Consider the following 20,952-nt stretch of genomic DNA (forward strand, 5'->3'; position numbering starts at 1 on the left):
GGGGCAAGACGCTTCACCTTTGTCGGTGTTTAGACCCCACAACCTACCAAGGCGTACCCAAGGAAGTGTTTTGTGCGTGTGGCTCACCGAACATTAGAAACTCGAAAGTGAACTCGAACACACAATTTAGACAGGTTCAGGCCGCTTATGTCATGTAATACCCTATGTCCTGTGTGTTGGTTGGATTGTAATGATTGATGATTTGGAGGAGATCCTTGCCTTGTCTTATATTGCCGGGGGTAGAGTTATAGGTCGGTTGTTGTACAAGAGTACTAGTCGGATTCGACCAGAGAGTCTTACTCTAATTGCTACGAGTAGTTTCATAATCCTCGACTAGTTTTTTATCCGCCACATAGACCACGCCGTACAGTGGGTCCATAGATGTATGGCCGACAAGCCCCCAAGTACTTTTTAGTCAAATGCAGCAGTCCCGACATCTTCTTTAGACGTTGCCAACTAGTTTGTGGTGCTCCATTGAGTACTCCATCGGATTGAGTCTTCGAATGTGCTCGAGTACTGCCATGCAGCTAGAAGGTGCTCAAGCCTCATTTAACTTAGTCTTGAATCTTGAATCTTATATGTAAGTGCGATTTGAAAAAATCGCACTCCATATGGAGTAGCCCCGAGCCTTAGATTGAATCGAAGAATCAAGCTGAGGGTCAATCTTGTAATCTCACATCTTTTCCCCCTAAAACCCAGAGAATTTTTTTTTGTCCAACGGGCACATGGTACACAGCTCCCGAGCCATTACATGACTAGTTTGGGTATAAGGGTCAACCACTGGTCCAATGTGATTGTTCGCCTTCAGAAATCCTATCTCGGCTGAAAAAATTGGTAAACGATCCGGCGATAACTGATGGCTTAAAACACGGAATATTCCTCGTAATTCTCGGTGCTCAATTATCTATGCCGCGGTTATAAATAACGGACGAATCTTATCCCTTCCATTTACCCGAGCAAGTGCGCCCGAGCCATTTATCTTCCCCACTGTCACCCTAGCGCTGCCGCTTGCAGTGTTGCCCTAACACCACCGCTTGCTATTCCCGTGCACCGCCACCTCCCACTGTGTAGCCATCCAGCTGATGCGCCAGAAGACCATCGGAGCAATGGCGCCCAAGAAAGCATCCTCGAGCAAGGTGCGGAGTCAAAGAAGTGCAAGGCTACCAACAAGGAGATAGAGGTCCAGCTGTCAAGTACGGGAAAACTGACTAGACGGCGCCGCCGAATCAAGCAATGGCTTGGAAACCATCCACCTTGAAGGAGGCGGACCTCTAGGTACTAGTGCGTGCCCATCTGCTCCAGGAGAAGGAATTCGCGGATTGGATGGAAGCAGCCGAAAATCCGTGGCCTTTTGAGAGCTACCCGTACGAGACGGTGATCTTCGCACACTTCATCGAGCGTGGGTTTGCTCTGCTCTCGTCCGAGTTCTTCAGGAGGTTGCTAAGGTACTACAATTTGGAGCTAGTCTACCTCAACCCCAACTCTATTTTGCACGTTGCCATCTTCGTGCACCTCTGTGAGGCCTTCCTAGGCATTCAGCCCCACTTCTAGCTATTTAGGAAGTTCTTTAGAGTAAAACCCCAACCCTGGATGGATCACACACTAGTAGTCGGAGGGGCGGGGATCCAGCTTTAGGAGTAGTACAAGAGCCAACACATTGAGTACGAGCTCATAGACTCCCATTCTGGATGGAAGCAATGGTGGTTCTACATTGCAAATCATGAACCTCGTCTTCCCAAAGTCACCGGCCACTATCCAGTGTGGAACAACCACTGGCTAGATGAGTCAAGTAGTTCCGATGGCTTTCAGCTACCGGATTTGATTAAGAAGATCACCCAGCTCAAGAAGGATGGTCTGACCGGCGTCGGCGTAGGCTTCAGCTTCATGAGGAGGCATGTTCAGCCCCTGCAGTTGTGTTGCACAACAGGGTATGACTACTCGGGTCCCAACGACGCATCACGGATGATGTCGGAGGAGCTGGCCCATGACGAAGTGATGGCGCACCTGAAGCGTTTCTTCAAGCGTGTCAATGGTATCCTAGCGATCTTGTGAGATCACTGTGCCGCGAACCCGCCAAATCTTGTAAGTACCCTGGCTTGCAGTGCCCGAGTACTAGTGTTGGCATCTGTCATTGTTATTGACTAGTATTCTGTTGCTTGTAGGATGAGTTGAACTTGTATGTCTCCAACCCTCCTCCACCAAGCATTGATGTCACGCCCCGTATGCAGTCCCTTGAAGCTGTGCAGAGGGCGCTCGAGGAGGAGGAGGAGGAGAAGGAGGAAGAAGGGGGGGTTCACCTGACTGGTCCTCCTTCAACAACTTTGAATCAGAGTCTGCTGAAAAATATGTTGTCAAGCCCCGTTTTTTTGACAAGGCGGGGTCATCTTCTTGAACATCCAAGTGTGTAGCAAAAGATGTCCAGGAAGTCAAGTGGTGCCACGCTCGAAGAAGGTGCTTGCTGCCGCTACCAAGAGGGTGGCTAAGAAGTTGTCGGCCGATGAAGTTCCACCTCAAGTAATAAGATCCTGAGGATCGAGTACCTGTATGTTGTTTTGCTTTTATCACCAAAGTCTGACTTTGACATTGCTGATGTGCAGGTAGTCGAGGAGGAGATAGAAGCGGAAGAACCGACTACTCTAGTCCTGCAGCGACGGAGGCTGCTGACTATAGCAGAACTCCCCGCGAGCGATAGAGGCTGCCGACTATAGCAGAACTCCCCGCGCCGAGTACCCAAATGGAGGAGATGGCAGCTAAGGCTGGCGAGGATCCACCTGTGATCCAGCGAGCCGCGCCAAAGAAGTTGTCACCTACCATCAAGGTGTTGCACCTGGGAACTGGTCCCTCCATCAAGATAAAGAGGTCCACCCAATAAGTATCCGCGTACCAATGTCAACTTGATGTTGTCGAGTAGTACCATCGAGTAATGTGTTGCATCGCTTGTCTTGTTACAAGAAATCCACTAGCATGGAAGCTGAGAGCCCAGGTATGAAGTTTAGTGCTGATGGCAGTAGCCACTCAGCCCAGGAAGCCACCCCGAAGTCTGGTGCTGATGGCGGCAGCTGTTCAGCCCCCAAGCTAGCCTTGGAGCCCACTGTTCAACCGCTGGAGGATCAACCCGTGCTCAAGGTTGCCCCAGGTGCGGTATCTCTTATCGCAACTCTTATGCACGACGTGTTGTTGTCACTTGACATTTTTCTAGTATCAGCCCCCAAGCTGCCGGAGGCCGAACCTATCACGGAAAGCACTTCCGCGGTGGTGACGGATTTGGTGGCAATGATGCTGAATCCGGAGGCTGAGCCAATTTCGGAAGCTGAGGTGGAGCTAGAGGCCGAGGTGGAGGTGGCGGCCGCTGGTGATGTCAAGGCTACACGTGTAGCCCCCGAGCCAAATGCTGATGTGGAGGCTGCTGGGCCGCTGCAAGTGTTGGCCGTTGTCCCGCCGTCCGAGGCGTGGCCGTCGACTAGTCGTGCGGTGACTACCTCCTTGCCGTCAGAGGCTGGTCCATCAACTAGCTAGGTGATTGTCCCTCTCGGTGCGCCGATGTGGCAGAACCACCCAAATTAACTCGGCTAAAGTGTGCTAAACATCGCCTCAGATGCGAACAGATACTTTAATCAGATCAAAATGGTAGTCTGTCGGGTTTTACCCGATACAACCACGTATTTCCGATCGAAACAAGCATACAATACTCGTATGAAGACGAGCCCAGAGATTACAACAATCAAAATGTAATCATTATAGAGGTCCCAAATTATTTATTACAAACCAAGTTCAAAACATAAAGTAGTTCACAGTTCAAATGCAACGGAAAATAATCATAAATCTAACGTCGATACACGATACCATGATGAAGCCGTCCATGATATCACTCACCACGCTCCTCACCCACCGAGGATGGGTCCCACTCAATCCATCCTGGAGGGAGCTGGTACGGCCAAGTAACACTAGCAACCACATCATCAACATCATTATCTGAAAACATAGCCACAAGCAAGGCTGAGTATACTAATAATCTGCAAGACTTACCCGTTAGGTGGTATCTAATCCACCGACTCCTAGATATAAAATGCTTTTTGGCTGAGGGGTTTGTTTTTGTCAAAAGCTTCTAAAGTGGATCCTTGCTTTCAAGTTTTAGCATCAAGTTCCAGTTGATTAACCATTCTAAACAACTATTCTAAGCAAGCATGGTAGAACAAGCAATTTAATCAAGCATCAATATTAAGCATTATCCTTGTTCATCTTCTTACTCAGTGCAGAAAGGTGGTCAAGCAGTCCCAAATTGTGAGAAGCAGATGATTCGAATCGAAATTTCTTAACCTTACAAGGTGGACCTAAACACATGACATATGCGCACCACGACGGGTCACATATATCAACGGTTCCCATCAATTCGCGGTGCTTGTTCAGAGCCCACTTACCTTGGATATAAGGCCCCACTGGTCCTCGAAACGACATCGTGCCGTAGCCGCACTTGTACCCACATGATGCATCAAACGAACCCGGTTCCAGAGAGAGCGGCAAAAAGGTACACGCTGGTTCAACCAGGTACTAGGCTTACTAATTCCCCATTCTCTCAGCATGTGTTTAGTACGTTCAAACACTTCACCACAACTCTGACACGTTTTGACCTTAGCCATTTTCCTCTATACAGACGGGGCATCAACAATTTAGAAAAACATAATACTAAGCCCCGCCCGTCAACCTTATGATTCCAACATAAGTAAACAGACAACTCCTATATCTCGCGAGTGACAGGAAATCACTCAACTTTTACCATGTCTCTATTTAGCATAGCAACTAAATGACTTATGTTGGTGCGGAATCTGACCGACTAGTAAAGGCAAGTAGTTTTGCTGTGCGTTAGATCGGATATGGCCTAGCACACAATGACACATGATTTATACTAGTTCTGACAACGGGCCCTACATCCAGTTCGGGGTTGGTCGGTCAACTGTATTCCCGAGCCCAGGTGCTCAAAGTTTGCAGTGGGGGTACAAACGAGTGAGGAATGAGAAGGGGGTGTCCGAGACCCAGTCGTGCTCTGGTCCGAGTGGAGGAGAGTGACGGGGGGCTTCAATCGTGCGCTATGTGTTGGAGAGAGTCAGAGGGTTTCTAATGTGCTTCGTCTCTGTTCGGGAGAGAGAGGGCCCGCCCCCTTTTATAGTCCAAGGGGATGGCCTTACAAGTCAGAGAGAGGGAGAGAGAGTGCACGAGCGCTGCCTAGTCTTATCGTTGCCCACATCGCTAGGTACGATATGGCCATCGCCCTCTTTCCCTATTCATGCTCTGTTGTGACAGGCAGGTAGCATAGTGTCTGTCTAACATGGCACGGCGGCACTGTGCGGTGCGTGCGCAGGGTGTGGTGAGGTATGGTCCTCTATACGGTGGTTGACCTGGGTGTTTTCCCTTATCTGCTCCACCTACTCCCCAGGCCCACACTGAGCGGGTGTCCCTGGTCGGTTGTCCCGGTCGGTCCCGACCATGGCGGTCGGGAGGAGTGGTGTGTGTCGGTTCGGCATACCCCCAGTCGGTGGAACTTGATTGGGGTCGGACTTTGGTCCTAGCCCCAACTAGGCCTTCTAGTCGAGGCGCCAACCAGGCCTCCTAGTCGGAGGCGCCAGTTGGTGACCGGATCAAGGTCTCGGCCTGGCCTCGCATATCTGGGCCGGCCTAGGCGTGCGTTGTCGTTGTGCCTCTTGTTCAGCCGAGCGTTGTGGAAAGGCGGTCCCATTGGGGACCCCAGGTCTGTGGACCCATCAGCAGCCCCCGAGCCCCTTTGGGGCTTTTTTTGAAGCCGTGAAGGGCTGTTGGATTTTGACCGGCAGGTTGCTACCCTATCAGGAGGGACATACGGGAGCGCCGTTCGGCTTCATTTTGAGCTGCTTGTGAACACTAGCTCTGGATTCCCAGCGATAAGGATAAGCTTCATGCGGATACCGTACCATCACCTCATGCCTAGGTACCTTTATTGCGTAGTTACGGACGCGTACTATAACACTCCTGGACGGTAGCCGGTGGCCCGGCTATAAATAGGATTGCTTCTTCATTTGGAGTCCTCATGGCTCTAGTTATAGCGCTAGTTGGCTTGAGGCTTTTGCTCTTCACCAGGGGTAGCTTGGGCTATACTTCATGACGCTAGAAGATTTCTCGTAATGGGTGCCTAGATGCTCCTTCCCTTCGCAGTCTCTTTGAGCATGTTCGGGGGCCACGATGCTAAAAGAATTCTCATAAGGAGGAAGCATCGTGTGTCCTGACCGGGTATTGTCCCGGTCACTGTAGAGGGAGGAGGGAACTTTGTTCGAGCGCAGCTTTCTTGCATGCGCTCTTTCTTCTCCTACCACCCCAACACTTCTTGCTATGAGGTGTAGAGCAGTCCCGGGGCTGTTCACGCACGCTTTGTGTGATATTGTAAAAGCCTGGGACTTCTATTTCGCATGCTTTGCATGATAATGTAAAAGCCCATGGCTTCTGTTTCCGCACGCTTTGCGTGATATTGTAAAACCCTTTTTTAGCTCAATGAAATCTTTCATCGTTATATGTTTCCTATGCCCATCGCGCCGTGGAGGCGGGTTGTCGTTAGGACTTTGGCATTTTCCCCCTTTGTTTGCAGTGCTGTGTAGGGTTGCCAAGTAGGATTAGGCGCCTAGCCCTCAAGGAGAGGACTGGCGAAGGCCGCGGAGGTGCGCCGAGTAAATATAGGTGCCCAGCCCTCGAGGAGAGGACTGGCGAAGGCTGTGGAGGCGTGCTGAGTAGATATAGGCCCCCAGCCCCCAAGGAGAGGACTTGCGAAAGTTGCGGAGGCACGCCGAGTAGATAAAGGCACCCAGCCCCCAAGGAGAGGACTAGCGAAGGTCGCGGAGGCGCGTCGAGCAGATATAGGCGCCCAGCCTCTGAGGGGAGGGGGACTTTGCCAGTAGTCCGTCTTCAGCCGAGTTCGTGCAAGCGGACCCGGTGGGTCTAGCCCATGAGCCTGCGACCGACTAGGGAGTCGGTCTGAGGTCGCGGACTCCTATGTCCCCACCGGTCAGTATGAGGCGATCCCTATTGTGGGTCAGGGCGTCCATTTGTGCGTGTTCCTGACCGCGACCTGTGTCGCCAATCGGATTCCCGAGTCAGGATCAGGTGGCCAGAGCCCCATTGGGCTCAGTTGGGGTCGATCGCATCTTTTCGTGTGTCACCCCGTCCGCAATTTCCGCAACCGGAGTTGAGCTGACGCCACTTGCCTCGATGGCTTGAGTGGCGAGCTCGGTGAGCTCCTAACGGGCATGTCCGAGTGGAATCCGGGTCTGTCGTTCGTGATAGGGTCGGCATAGCCCTCATGTGGCATTCCACTACTCCTTGACCCACCTCCTGGCAGATGCCCGAGCCATCCGACTGACTCGGGTGGCCTATTGATCTCTCCTCGATGAAGATTCTGTGGGTATGGCTCAAGGTCAGGATCAGATGAGAAGTTGAGATGACCCTGTCCGCTTCTGAGCGGGTCGGGCGGAGGGCGCTAGGGCTCATCTGTTTTTCCCTCTAGCTCCGTTTGATGCGAGGCGGCCTTGAGTCCTTCATGGATCAGCCTTTGAACCTTGGTCAGTTGCGGCTTGTTTCGAAGCCGGCTATTGCTTTGTGACATGATACAAAGCAATATAATGTGGTGATTGAATGTATGAGATGAATGTATGAATGAATGTATGAATGAATGCATGCATGAATGCATGAGATGGATGAATGAAATGAATGAATGCTCTTGCAATGGGAAAGAAAATGGAGGGTCGGTAAAATTACCTCAGTCGAGTTTCTAGGCATCGCCACTTCCATGGTTTCCACAACCGGAGGGGTTGAGCCGACGCCACTTCCCTCAACGGCTCGAGTGACAGGTGCAGGGAGCTCCTAACGGGGTGTGCCTGAGTGGAGTCCGGATCTGTCGTTCATGACGGGGTCAGCGTAGCCTTCGTGTGGCATTCCACTGCTCCTTACCCGTCTCTCGGCAAATGCTCAAGCCGTCCGACCGACTTGGGTGGCCCGTTGGCCTCTCCTCGGTGGAGATTCTAATGATGGGCCCCTCCAAACCATGCCTAGGAAGCCAGAGGGTTGTTTGAGTCACGATTGTGCCCATTTTTGCCTTTTACTGACTTAGCTTCTCGTGCAGCCTTGGAGTCGGACTTGGAGACAACCCGAGCGGTGGCCGGTCGGAGTGCGGAGGCGCTGGCTCGGTCCCTGGAGGAGCGAGCCACCCTTGAGGGAGAGCTCGACCAACTCCGCAACGTGGCGCAGGTGGTGGTTGCTGAGGTGCTCGGGTTGGGCCTGAGCACCAGCACGCCCGCCATCCAGCTCGCAGAGATCCCAGATGAGGTTTGGGTGCTCATCTCCGAAGGCGTGTTCAACAGGGCATCGAGGGTGCTGACGTTGGTGGTGACTCACCACCTCACCCTGGACTTCAAGGCCATATGCGGAGGGTACATCAATAGGTAGAGTGCGGACGAGATCCAGGTGCTGGGGGAGAGCTTGGTGCCACACGCGCAGGCGGTTGCCGAGCATATTGTTGGGATACGAGGTAGGCTATGCTAGCGCAAAACAAAAAAAATTTCTACTGCGTAAACAAAGAAAAATTGTCGTTATAGATCACGAGATTACCACTCGATGCACATGTACGAAAGTTGTAGATACGTGTCGGGGCAGTAAAGTCGATCACACATCAACGCAGTGTAGTCGAACACGTCGATGTCGAGCAGCTCCTCAGCAGCTCGTCCACGTGCAGCGACTCCTTCCTCATGTCGCAGCTTGTCAGGCTCATCGTCGGCTCGTCAGGTTCCTTGTCAGAGCTCTCGTGCAGCGGCTCATCCAAGTGCTACAGATGCAACACCTCCAAGGTATCCACACGTGCGGGGAGGAAGCATCGCAAGCCGGACTGCGAGGTCTGCGAGTTGCAACAAGGCGAGGGCGTAGGAGGCGCGGCTGCTGCTGGTGCGAAAAGGGATTCCCCCTAGGGCACCTCCCACCCCTCAATATATAGAGGTTCCTAACGGGCCTCTGTGTCCGAGGCCCATTAGTACTCCTAAACTTGGTCTAATTCAGATCACATCCAAATTGGACTTCCAGCCCTTTAAGTGTGTGACCCTATAGGTTCATATACGTATAGACATGGCCTGAGTACTCCTACTCGGCCAATAGTTAGTAGCGGCCTCTAGCAAGACATACTAACTCCTATACGCACATGAAGATCATATCAGATGAACCACCACAACATCACATACATGCTATTCCCTTTGCCTCACGATATTCGGTCTAGCTCCAAGCCGACCACTCTTTCTCGATGCTGCGATTCTGAATCTCTTTCTAGGTTAACTCTTAACCTCACGTAGCATGGCCATGCATTTCCTGATCCGATCACTCGAGGGTCCCAGAGATATCTCTCTCAAATAGAGAGGGGCAAATTTCATTTTGACTGCCCATACCTCACAACATGCTTCTTGACAAACCCAAAAGCTACCTTTATAACTACCCAGTTACGGTGCAACGTTTGATAGCCCCTAAGTAAGTCGATCCACATCTTGAGTACATGTGACAATCTCAGGTCTAAGGACAAAGCGTACATGTTGTGTAAAGAGAGAACTATGTAACTCGCATTGGGTCGGTCCTAGCACATGTCTCTACACGTGCCCACATTATTAGTTTGACATCTCCATGTCCATGACTTGTGAAACATAGTCATCAACTAATAAATGTGCTAGTCTAATATTTATGTGTGTCCTCACATGAACTCCGACTAGGGACAACTTTTAGAATAACCATACAAGTAAAGAGTTTCACACACAATTCAAATAATTGCAAATCAATTCAAGTAGCCTTTAATGGATATTCAAGGAACACAATATATAACATGGATACAATGGAATATCATCATCTCTATGATTGCCTCTAGGGCATACCTCCAACACATACCACTGCGCAGTGGGTGATGGAGGCTCGCCGCTTAGTGGAGGCCATATGCATGGGTCAAGAAGGTGTCGCCAATCCTGATGAAGTGGTGCAGACCGGGTCGGAGCAGAACGTTGTCCTGACCACAACTAAGGTGCTTTCGTCCACACCAACCGCATCGCCAGCCGACGCAACCGGGAGGCAGTAGTAGAATTCCATAGGAGTAGTTAGCTCTTTGTATGATAATGAATTTTGCGGGGGACTGAGAGCCCCTGAATGAACAATTTAAGTCCTTTGTGATTGTATTAATCGTGAAGGGGAGCTTGTCCCACCCGTCCTTGTTTTTGCCCTTAAGTAATTCTGCTTTTTTCCCTTTTCCTTTCAAACCTGCCTGTTGACCGTAGGCCGCAACTTTTAGAACCCAGGCATGGCCCACGAGGCTCAGCTACTCGTAACCATAGGTCGTGGCCGGGTTTGATCAGTTGGGAGGCTGAAGCGTAAGTTACTTAGGGTAGTCAAAGGAACGGGATGCCCTTTCGGTTTGGCGCGGTGTGTGATTGCACGAAAGTAAGGAGGTGGTGGTACTGTAGGAGCGAGTGTCGAATGGAAATGACCTTAAAAACTGAGTTATTGAAAGAAACGACATAACTACTCAATGTTCCATGTGTTGGTGAGGATGTTGCTGTCGTTGTCCTTTAGTCAGTAGGCGCCTCACGCTTGTCCTAACCCTTGTCCTGACCGCCATTGAAGACCTTCCCGACCACCTCCTCGCCAGAGGCATCATTTGTGGCGATGTCGAGCAGGTCACGGGTGGTACAGGGCTTCAGGCAGCCGAGCTTGTGGACTAGGGTCTTGCAATTTGTTCTGGAGAGGAACGCGCTGATGTCATCTGCGTCGACGGCATCACAAAGGGAGTTGCACTGCCTTGAGAACCTGCGGATGTAATCCCATAGGGACTCGTTGGGCTCCTACTTGCAGCTCTTGAGGTCCCAAGAATTCCCGGGACAGACATATGTCCCCTGGAAGTTCCCGACGAAGACCTTCTTGAGGCTCACCCAGTCATGGACGCTGTTGGGCGGTAGAAATTCGAGCCATGCCCGAACGAACTCCCCTATGCAGATGGGGAGGTACTGGATGATGAAGTAATCATCATCCGCTCCACCGGCTCGACAGGCGAGCTAGAAGTCTTCGAGCCATACGCTGGGGTTCGTCTCCCTGGTGTACTTGGCGATGTTCATGGGCAGTTGGAAGCGCTGTGGGAATGACGCTTTTTGGATGCGACGACCAAAGGCCTGTGGTCCCAGACCGTCCGGGCTGGGGCTTCGGTCGCCATACCGGTCGCTCGGTCGGCTGCCACTGTGGTGGAACCGCCCAAATTAACCTGACTAAAATACACTTAGGTCGCCTGACACGCGAACATGCACTTTAAGTAAGTCAACTTGGTCGTCCATCGGATTTCATCCGATAAACCACGTACTTAGGATCGAGAAGCATTGCTCACACGAAGGTGAGTAGCACAGAGATTACAACATTCCCATCACATTAACGTCAACAATTTATTTCATCAGAGTTTTGGAATTCAAACTAGTTTGCAAGGTTCAACAGAGAAGAAAAAAAACAACGGAAGCTATTCGACGATCAATAATACCATGGCGAAGCCGACCATGATATCCATTCAACGATCCGCGCTGTCTGAGGTGGGTACCCACTCAACCGACCAACCCGGAGGGAGCTGGGTCGGCCAAGTTAGGCTGGCAACCATTTCCTCATGCTCAGCACTTCCTAAAAACATAGCCACAACAAGGCTAAGCAACTAATACTCAACCAGACTAACCCGACAGGTGATAACTACACCACCGACTCCTAGTCATGCAAGGCTTTTGGCCGTGGGTTTGGTTTTTTTTTGCCAAACGCCTAATGTTGGTCCTTACTTTCAATATTTTAGCTCAAGTTCTAAGTTCATTAACCAGTCTAGATTAGCAGCTTATACTAAGCAAGCATAGTTTCCAAACAATTATAGAACAAGCATCAAGATTAATATCATCATATTCCATCTTTACTCAGTGCAGAATAGCGATCAAGCAGTCCCAAACTGTGAGAGGCAGACGAATCGATTCGAATTTATTAACCATGCATGGCGAACCTAATCTCACGACATCCGCGCACCACGAAGGGTCGCTTCACTTGTCAGCCGTCCCCATCGATCCCTTCGGCACGTGTCAGGGCCAACTTCCTTTGGCATGCAATGCTCCATAATCCCGGCCTCTACCGTACTATGACCACACTTGCACCCACATGATGTACCATGGGAACGCCGTTCCAAGGACAGCCGGGGTAGGGTATGACACGCCATAGTTCAATTAGGTACTAGGCTTCCCTATGCCATACTAGGTATGAGATTAGTACTTTCAAACACTTGATCACGAACGCCGAGATGTTTCGACCTTAGCAAGTTCATTGCTAGACAGACGGGGCAACCACCACGTCGGAACCATTCCTGGTCCCGTCCGTCATCCTTATGGTTGTAGCATAAGTAAACAAACAACTCCTATAACTCGCGGGTGACAGGCAATCACTCGACTTTTACTGAGTCCTATTTAGCATAGCAACTACTCGACCTTAGCAACTAGTGTTTAGATTCAAAGGTACCAAGTTCATGCATCTACGGTTTCAATCAACTCCTACAACGTAAATCCACAATCATAAGCATCAACATATTGCATAAATTTAAAATGGGGAATCATGCACCGGGGCTTGCCTTTAGGAAAAGTTAATGGTTCCTCAGGGTCTTGATCTAGCTCAGGCTCAACTTCCGCGTGATGTAGCTCTGCGACAGTTTCCTCTTCCAACGTAGGGTGGAGCTCGTAGGTTCCGTCGGCGATGTTAGCTTCTACACGACATGTACATGCCAAAGTTTAGATTTCTCCACGCTTTTACACGAATGATGCAAGGCATGACTTATTGTTAGAAAGAAAGTTGTATTTAGGTCACATTCACCTAAACAAGGTTTTAACTTTCATTGACTTCATAAAGTAGGGTGGATTGCAGTTTTAACTTGAGGTTGACTTTGATGGCGATTGTGTACATATATAAGATTCTCACAACTAGAGTTGTATAAAGAAGGTGGGGTTGTTTTTGAGGTTGTTCAGATGCATTTGGAGAGTTATTCACTTCTGAATGTTTTTTTTAATCTCTTCCAAAAATTACCTATTTAGCTTATTAGGATTTATATTTCTTTTATTCCTTTAAACCGATTTCTTAGCCAAAAAGTGGTTCCATAAGCAAACAATAACTAAAGGTACTGAGCAACTAAAGGTACTGAGAAAATTATAGCATCTTACTCAAGTCATTAATTAGTTACTGTAAAATTTTGGGAGCCATAGAATTACCACAAAAAGAATTAAATGTTACTACCAAGGGTAGCATGCATTTAATTATTTTTATCTCAAAACCAACAGTGATTCTGAGGGTGAAATTTTAACAGTAGGTTGAAGGTTTGTTTCAGAGACTTTGGTGAATTTTTCATGATTTTTGGAGAAGGACATCTATTTCCGATATTTATCTCTTATTTATCATGTTCTACAAGGAAGGTGGAGTTTCTTTCTGATTCTGACCACAACCCATATTTTTCCTACAAACTACACTTCAAAACTAAGCTACTCCAAGTGGTTTTATATTTTTCTCAGCTTTGGATTCAAACTTATGCAAAAAGGAAGATTTAACCCTAGATTTAAAATGTAAGGTTAAAATGGTGACTTTAAGTTCTACTTCAGGGTCCTAAGTATTTTTTTGGGCTTCTACTCACTGAAACATACACCACAAAGTTGGATTTACCTTTTTAGCAATTTTCTTCTATTTACTGTGATTTAAAAGGCCTAAGCAAGAAATAAAACTATAGGATATTATTTACAACAGTAACATGGATAAACTTATTTTTGTAAGAAACTAGACAGAACAAGGATTCCAACAAAAGTGGTTTGGCATTTTTTTGATTTTTCTACGATTTACTGGGTATTTCTAAATTTTATCCTATTTCCTACCGATTTAAAACAATTATCCATGGCAAACTTGCAATCTACCCCTCACATCTAAGGTTTATTTGCGTAGGGGTCCCTAGGTTTTTCGCATAGGCCCCTGGAAAGAACGGGCAAGATGCAATGTCGTCCCCGCGGTGCGCACGGCGGCGGCGGGTGGAATACCCGGCGATTCACCGGCGGGGGTCGGGCGACAAGTGGCTGAGGGTGCGTATGGGCTCACCTGAGCTCGACATGGCGAGGTTGGGGCGATGGAGATGGCTGGCGAGGGTCAGAACGTGGCTCCGGCGATGAGCTCGGGCACAGCCACGGCGGCTTGAGGTGTTTCGGCGGTGGGATGGCCTCGGGCGGTCGTCAGACGGCAGCTAGAGCTTCGAGGGCCACTGGCGGTGTGCAAACGGGTGATGGCGAGGGGGTTTGGCCGGTGGACGGATGCTCTCCGCGGTGAGGTGGGTGGCGGCGTGCAAAATAGAGGCGGCGGGAAGAAAAAAAATGGTGGAGGGGTGCGGAGGGCTCCTCCGGTGGCTCCTTTACTCCTTTTATAAGGCCCGAGGGAGCGGCGGAGAGTTCTTGCTGGCCGGTGGGCCGAGGGGGAGTGAGGGGCGTGGCTGGTGCTCAGGGATTGGGCGGCAGCGCCATTGGCCCTGGGAGCGGAGCTCCAGGGTGTATCTCGCCGTGGTTGGTCACAAGCGATTTTTAGCATGGGCAACCGATTTGTCGGGCGGGCAAGACGGAGCGCTAGGGCGCTGGTTGGGTGAGCGGGCGGAGGCGTGGGACGATGGCGGTGTGGCAGCTTTTCTGATGAGTGGGTAGGGCTCCGGTTGGTGGGCATGGATGCGCAATAGGGCAAAAGATAGGCTCGGCCGGCGATAGGGTAGCAGGGAGCTCCATCGGGTCTTGTCGTGGTACTGGTTGGGCCTTAAGCTCGCCGTCCTGTCACTCCCCCGTTGGGGATAGGGCATCGGCGAGCTGCTGGTGATGGTGCACCACAGGGTAGGCAGTGCTTTGGGCGAACATGCCGGGGCGCTCTAGCGTCGAGGCAAGGCAAGCCAGGAGCGTGATCGACTTTGGGGGCCTCTTACTCAAAATTTTCAAACCAAACATTCGAATATCCTTTTACCAAACTTGTAGTCCTATGGTCGGAGTTCAAACTTTACCAAAGGTATTTGTCCAGATTTTGAACAGATTTGGAGATAACTCGAGCCAAAGTTTGCCAAAAACTAGAAATTCTGGACTTAGCATATTTCAGTCGATTTGGTGGAATCTCAGGGATTTGGCTACCTTCACTGCAAATTTTGGATAGCTTCTAAGTTGAATCAGACCAAGGTGCTAATGAAGGAATTGTTCTTTGGTCTTAGGACTCCAACTTCTATTATGGACTTTTCTTGAGTTTAGTTCAGATTTTTGGAGGAACAGGCTCGCCAAGATGCACGCTCTGGATGTTTTCCACACTTAGCGATGGAATGCCAAAAGGCTGAGTTGACTGTTTTACACGACTTTGACCAAGTTTTTGAGCAAGTTCGGTTACGATTTGGACCTAGGTCAGTGTAACAAAGTTAGAACACACTCAAAGGACTACAACTTCTATTAAAGGTCTGACCTGAGGTTAGATATAGAATTGTGAGATAACAGGTTGCAAAGTTGAAGAAAAACCTGAATTCCAGGACTTAGGTCATTTGCAGGGTTTTAATATACTCCTGGTTTGATTCTTGTTTTTGACCTTCTCCTACTCCTAATTAGCCAAAGTGTTATTAACAAAAGTTGTTTTAAATTAAAAGTTTTACAACTCTTATTTGGGTAAAATTTTAAGTTTCTATATAAAAACTCAAGTTTTATGTTTAACTCCAAAAAGAGCTTTTTAGGGGAAAATGGACATTTCACCTCTTTTACTTAGTGACTAATGACTTGTTTAAGTTTAATTTCACCTAACTAAGGCAGAGTTGTTACAACCACACTTGGGGTGCGTCTCCTCATACTCCTTGATGGCCTGGCTGGGACCTGCGCCGCCTGCGCTCACCGCCATTCGGTGGACATTGGTGTCGTGCTAAGCCTGGCGTCGAGTGTTGATGACGCTGTGAGCCACGGTTTGGCCCGAGTCACTCCTGGACGTGCGGACACCGTGGAGCAGGTGCTGGGTCAGGCTGCGGCGCGACCGCAGCACCCTGCGTTGCTCGAGGCAGCTGCTGCGGTGGTCGAACGGAACGATTCGACTGGTGCGGCCCAGTGCCCCGGTCAGGCAAGAGGCCGCGTGCCACTGTCGTGATGTGGAGCTCTCCGCCTGCTGGACAGCGGTGGTCTCCACAAGTGCCCAGAGGTTCTGGTGGATCACCTGCTGGGCAGGCTCAAGGAGGCTGCGTAGTAGCATTACCGCGGCAGCGATGTTCTGGCCGGCCTGGGCAAACTATGGGGGATCATCTCCTCCGGGCAGGATGTTGCGCTAAACCTGGTGGGCACGGCCTTGAGCGCCGCTTGCCAGGTTGTGGGCATGCGGCTAAGAGCGTTGTGCGGGGTACGCCAGCGTAGGTGCCTGGCGGCTCTGTCGCCGCTGTCGCAGCTCGTCACCGTGCTCCTGTGCACGCGCCAGGACCTCCGCATGTGGATCCGGGGGGGGGGTTGTGAGTCTGCTGGGACTCTACCACCTCCAGTGGCTATCCCGGGGTGTCCAACATGGCACACTCCTGAGACAGAGGATGGCTAGGTGCCATAAGGTCACCGATGCCGATACCATCGCTTTAGACCTCTTCGTCGTAGAGGTTGTGGAAGGAGGCGGGGTTGTAGCCCGCCATCCCCACGAACTCGAACGTGAGAGGGGGCAGCGTCTGGCCCTCTAGAGCCCCTGCGCGTACGTGTCTGTCAGGGACGCGAGGCCGTAGGGGAACTGGTCGCGTGGCAAGTGCGGCGGAGACAGCGGGGTCATTCCAAAGAGTTGGTGGAAGGTGTTGAACAGTGAGTACAGGACAATGTCCATGTCACTCACCATGAGGTTCAAGCCCAACACAGACTCAAGGTGAAGCGCGAGCGCCTCAACGTTGAGGTCATCGAGTGGCTCGAGGCCCGTGGAGGACCCTCCTTCACCTAGGGGCGCCGGGGTGACCGCCTCCTCGCAAAGGCGGAGTACGGCGAGTTGGTCGACAACGAAGTCCAGACTCCTGAAGCGGAAGGTTTGGGACAGCGTGAAGATGGGTGGAAGCCACATTCCCCCAAGCGGGGGCGCGGGAAACTCCAGCAAGCCGAAGCGAATTGTATCTCTCAAGCTCACCATGCCGAAAGTGGCGCGAAGGTGGGCCATCCGTTGTCCGAAGACGCGAATGCACATCATGCTCCCCACGGACAGTTCCAACTGTTGGTGTGGAACCTGACCAACTAGTAAATACAAGTAGTTTTGTTGTACATTAGATCGGATATGGCCTAGCATACAATGACACAGGATTTATACTGCTTTGGGCAACGGGCCCTACGTCCAGTTTGGGGTCGGTAGGTCGAATGTATTCCTGAGCCCAGGTACTCAAAGTTTGCAGTGGGGGTACAAACGAGTGAGGAATGAGAAGGGGGTGTCCGAGACCCGGTCATGCTCTGGTTTGAGAGGGGCTTGAATCGTGCCGTATGTGCTGGAGAGAGTCTGAGGGTTTCTAATGTGCTTTGTCTCTATCCAGGAGAGAAAGGGCCCGTCCCCTTTTAGAGTCCAAGGGGACGGCCTTACAAGTTTGAGAGAGGGAGAGAGAGTGCGCGGGTGCTGCCTAGTCTTGTCGTTGCCTACATCGTCAGGTACGATATTCCTGACAATAAGGATAAGCTTCACATGGATATCGTACCGTCACCTCATACCTAGGTACCTTTATTGCGCAGTCAATGGCGCGTACAGTAATGCTCCTGGACGGTAGCCGACCACCCGGCTATAAATAGGACTGCTTTTGCATCTGGAGTCCTCATGGCTCAAGTTATAGCTCTGGTTGGCTTGAGGATTTTGCTCTTCGCTAGGGGTAGCTTCGGCTATACTTCATGATGCCCGAAGATTTCTCGTAATGGGTGCCCAGATGCTCCTTCCCTTTGCAGTCTCTTTGGGCATGTCTAGTCCCTTCACCTAGGACAACGAATCACGCCTCATCGCCCACCTCGACGTTCTCCTGTACAAGGAGGGAACACCCCTGTTTCCTCTCCGTGAAGATGATGGCTCTACAGAAGTCATCACCTTGAGCTCTGATAGCTATTCTCTAGACAGAGAACTCTTTGCTCTTATCACAGCAGGTGATGGGAGGACGGTGATCAACGACAACTAGAGTGGAATCCTCATCAGGAGCGTCACCTAGATGATGTCTCTCAGGATGAACTCTCTGCCAACATCGTCGGGGAGGAAACCGAAGGGCAGAGAACCCGACGGTGAACAAGGAATGCATCGAGAGCAGATCGTCACCGACAATTGACAAAATAGCTCCTGATCACGAACCTAGACAAAGCTTTTGAGGCAGTGCAAACGCGGCAGCACCAGACGCCCCTCGCAACTATCACCTCCATTGACCTCATCACTCATGCCATGCCACAAGACAAGTACATCACAGTATTGTCACAATTAGCAGAACATGCCTACGAACTACTCGATAGGCAGAACTCTATTCCTTCAATATCACATACCCCGACGGTGCGAAGTCAGCATGCCAGTAGCCACATAGACCATGCAGGACCCTCAGCTCGACCACATGAGGATACCAAACACAACCGAGGTGCAATTGAAGACCCAAGACAGAACATAGATATACTGAAGGGTTGTCGGACAACTTTTGTGGGAGGCCTGCGACACCGCAGAGCTGATCCCGAACCTACACATGATGTTGAGGATCTCCGATAGAAGATAAACAGTAATCATGATGCTAGAAACATCATCAAAAGAAGGCATTGTGAACACGAACTCGAAGACGATTATAGGGGTGACGACAATGACAGCTTCCCCACCTTTACAAGTAGGGTCAGAAAGACTATCCTACCCGAGAAATTCAAACCTCTGGGTATCTCCAAGTATGATGGCAAGCAAGACCCAGTCCAATGGCTGTGATGCTACTCATTGTCAGTTCAAGTTGCAGGGGGCACCGATGACACAAAAGTCATATATTTTCCCATATGCATGGAAATTGCTCCACTAACTTGGGTCGAGTCATTGAAGCCAAATTCGATCAACTCTTGGCAAGACCTGAAGAAGGCATCAATCAACAATTACACGGGAGCAATGCAACGCCCGGGCAACAGAAGCAGTGGTGGGATGAGACTCTGCGAAGCTACCTGCATCATTTCTTTGACAAGAAGGCCACTATTGTAGACATCTTAGAAGAAGACGTAATTGACTGTTTTCAAAATGGTCTCTACGATCGCCGTATGTTCCAAGACTTCAGCAGGTGATGTCCTCAGGACGTCAAGTTGCTCAAAAGCATGGCCCAATCTTGGGCAGACAAAGAAGATAAAGAGATCGAAAGGTTTGAGTCAAATCCAATCAAGGCCAACACAACAACAATCAAGGCAACGGCTAGGACCACGACAAGAACCGTAACGGTGACCATCGAAATAACTACTCGAGAGGTCAAAACTGCAAGCGCAAGCCAGACAACACTGTCGCAACAACGTCACCATTGGCCAAGAAAGGGTCCAGCAAACATGAAGATAGGCCTACTTTCAGCGAGCTTCTGAAGAAACAATGCCCGTGGCACCCTTATCACAAACACGCAGTGATAGACTGCTACTGCCTGCGCAGAGTAATGAAGGAGTTGCTAGAACCCTTGAGTACCAAAGACAAGGGAAAAGCCAAGGTAGACGAAGGCAAAGATGGTGAGGGCAAGATCCAAAAACCATCCAAGACTATCAACGTCATCTTTGGTGGAATCCCAGGTAACGCCTCCAAGCGGTCTCAAAAGCTAGTACTACGGGAAATCATGTCCATTGAGCATGCTATTCCAACACCTTTAAAGTGGTCTGAGGTACCAATTAGCTTCTCCAAGAAGGATTAGTGGACTAATTTCTTAGAACCAGGATGATTCCCTCTCATCCTAGACCCAGTTGTTGCTGGCTCCAGACTTACCAAGGTACTCATCGTTGGCGGCAGTGGTCTCAACAGCCTGTTCGCCAAGACTTTGAAGAAGATGGGCTTCAACATCACGGAGATGCTCACCCCAACGAGCTCTCCCTTCTATGGAATCGTCCCAGGCAACACGGCTATACCTCTTGGACAGGTAGTCCTGCTAGTTATCTTCAGGACCAAGGAGAACTACCGGACTGAGTACATCCAGTTCGAGGTGGCGGATTTTGAGTCTTCTTATCATGCCATCCTCGGAAGACCAGCATTGGCCAAGTTCATGGCCATCCCACATTATGTGTACTTAGTACTAAAGATGTTGGGACTTCAGAGTCCTCTCCCTCCACGGAGACTTGAAGAGATCGTACGAGTGCGACACCGAGGCCGTCGAATTGGCCATGTCTCAAGTGCCTACTTCAATGCAACAAGTCTTCATCGCTTCAAAGAAGCTCTCCCCAATAGAACTCGAAATTCCAGAGAACAAGTCGGGAGCTACCAAGGTCAAGCTGGCGAGCGGCGTGGACTTCAAAGCCATCGACCTCGAGACCGGTGACACCTCCAAGACAGCCTTGATTGACACAGGGCTAGATGCTAAATAGGAAAGTACGCTCATCAGCTTCCTTCGGGCTAACTGGGACATTTTCGCATGGAAACCGGCAGACATGCCAGGTGTGCCCTAGGAGCTAATTGAGCACTCACTTAATGTAGGTCCCAAAGCTACTCCAAAGAGACAACAACTACGACAATTCGCCTAGGACAGAAGGGAAGCCATCAAGAAAGAGTTGACCAAACTACTAGCGGCAGGATTCATAAAAGAAGTCTTCCATCCTGAGTGGCTCGCCAATCCCGTCTTGGTTTAGACAAAGAACAACAACGAGTAGAGAATGTGCGCTGACTACACAGATCTCAACAAGCATTGTCCAAAGGACCCTTTCGGGCTCCCAAGGATCGACCAAG

At 50.2% G+C, this 20,952-nt stretch overlaps 1 protein-coding gene across 1 annotated transcript; it reads left to right on the forward strand.

Annotated features, from left to right (window-relative positions):
- Positions 1-19,681: 19,681 nt before the first annotated feature.
- Positions 19,682-20,594, forward strand: LOC117834338 (uncharacterized). The gene is made up of 3 exons (XM_034713941.1): positions 19,682-19,811; positions 19,974-20,229; positions 20,327-20,594. The coding sequence occupies exons 1-3, from the start codon at positions 19,682-19,684 to the stop codon at positions 20,592-20,594; spliced, it is 654 nt and encodes a 217-aa protein (XP_034569832.1).
- Positions 20,595-20,952: the final 358 nt, after the last annotated feature.

This window comes from Setaria viridis, chromosome 8 (genome assembly GCF_005286985.2).
Source record: "Setaria viridis chromosome 8, Setaria_viridis_v4.0, whole genome shotgun sequence".
NCBI lineage: Eukaryota > Viridiplantae > Streptophyta > Magnoliopsida > Poales > Poaceae > Setaria > Setaria viridis.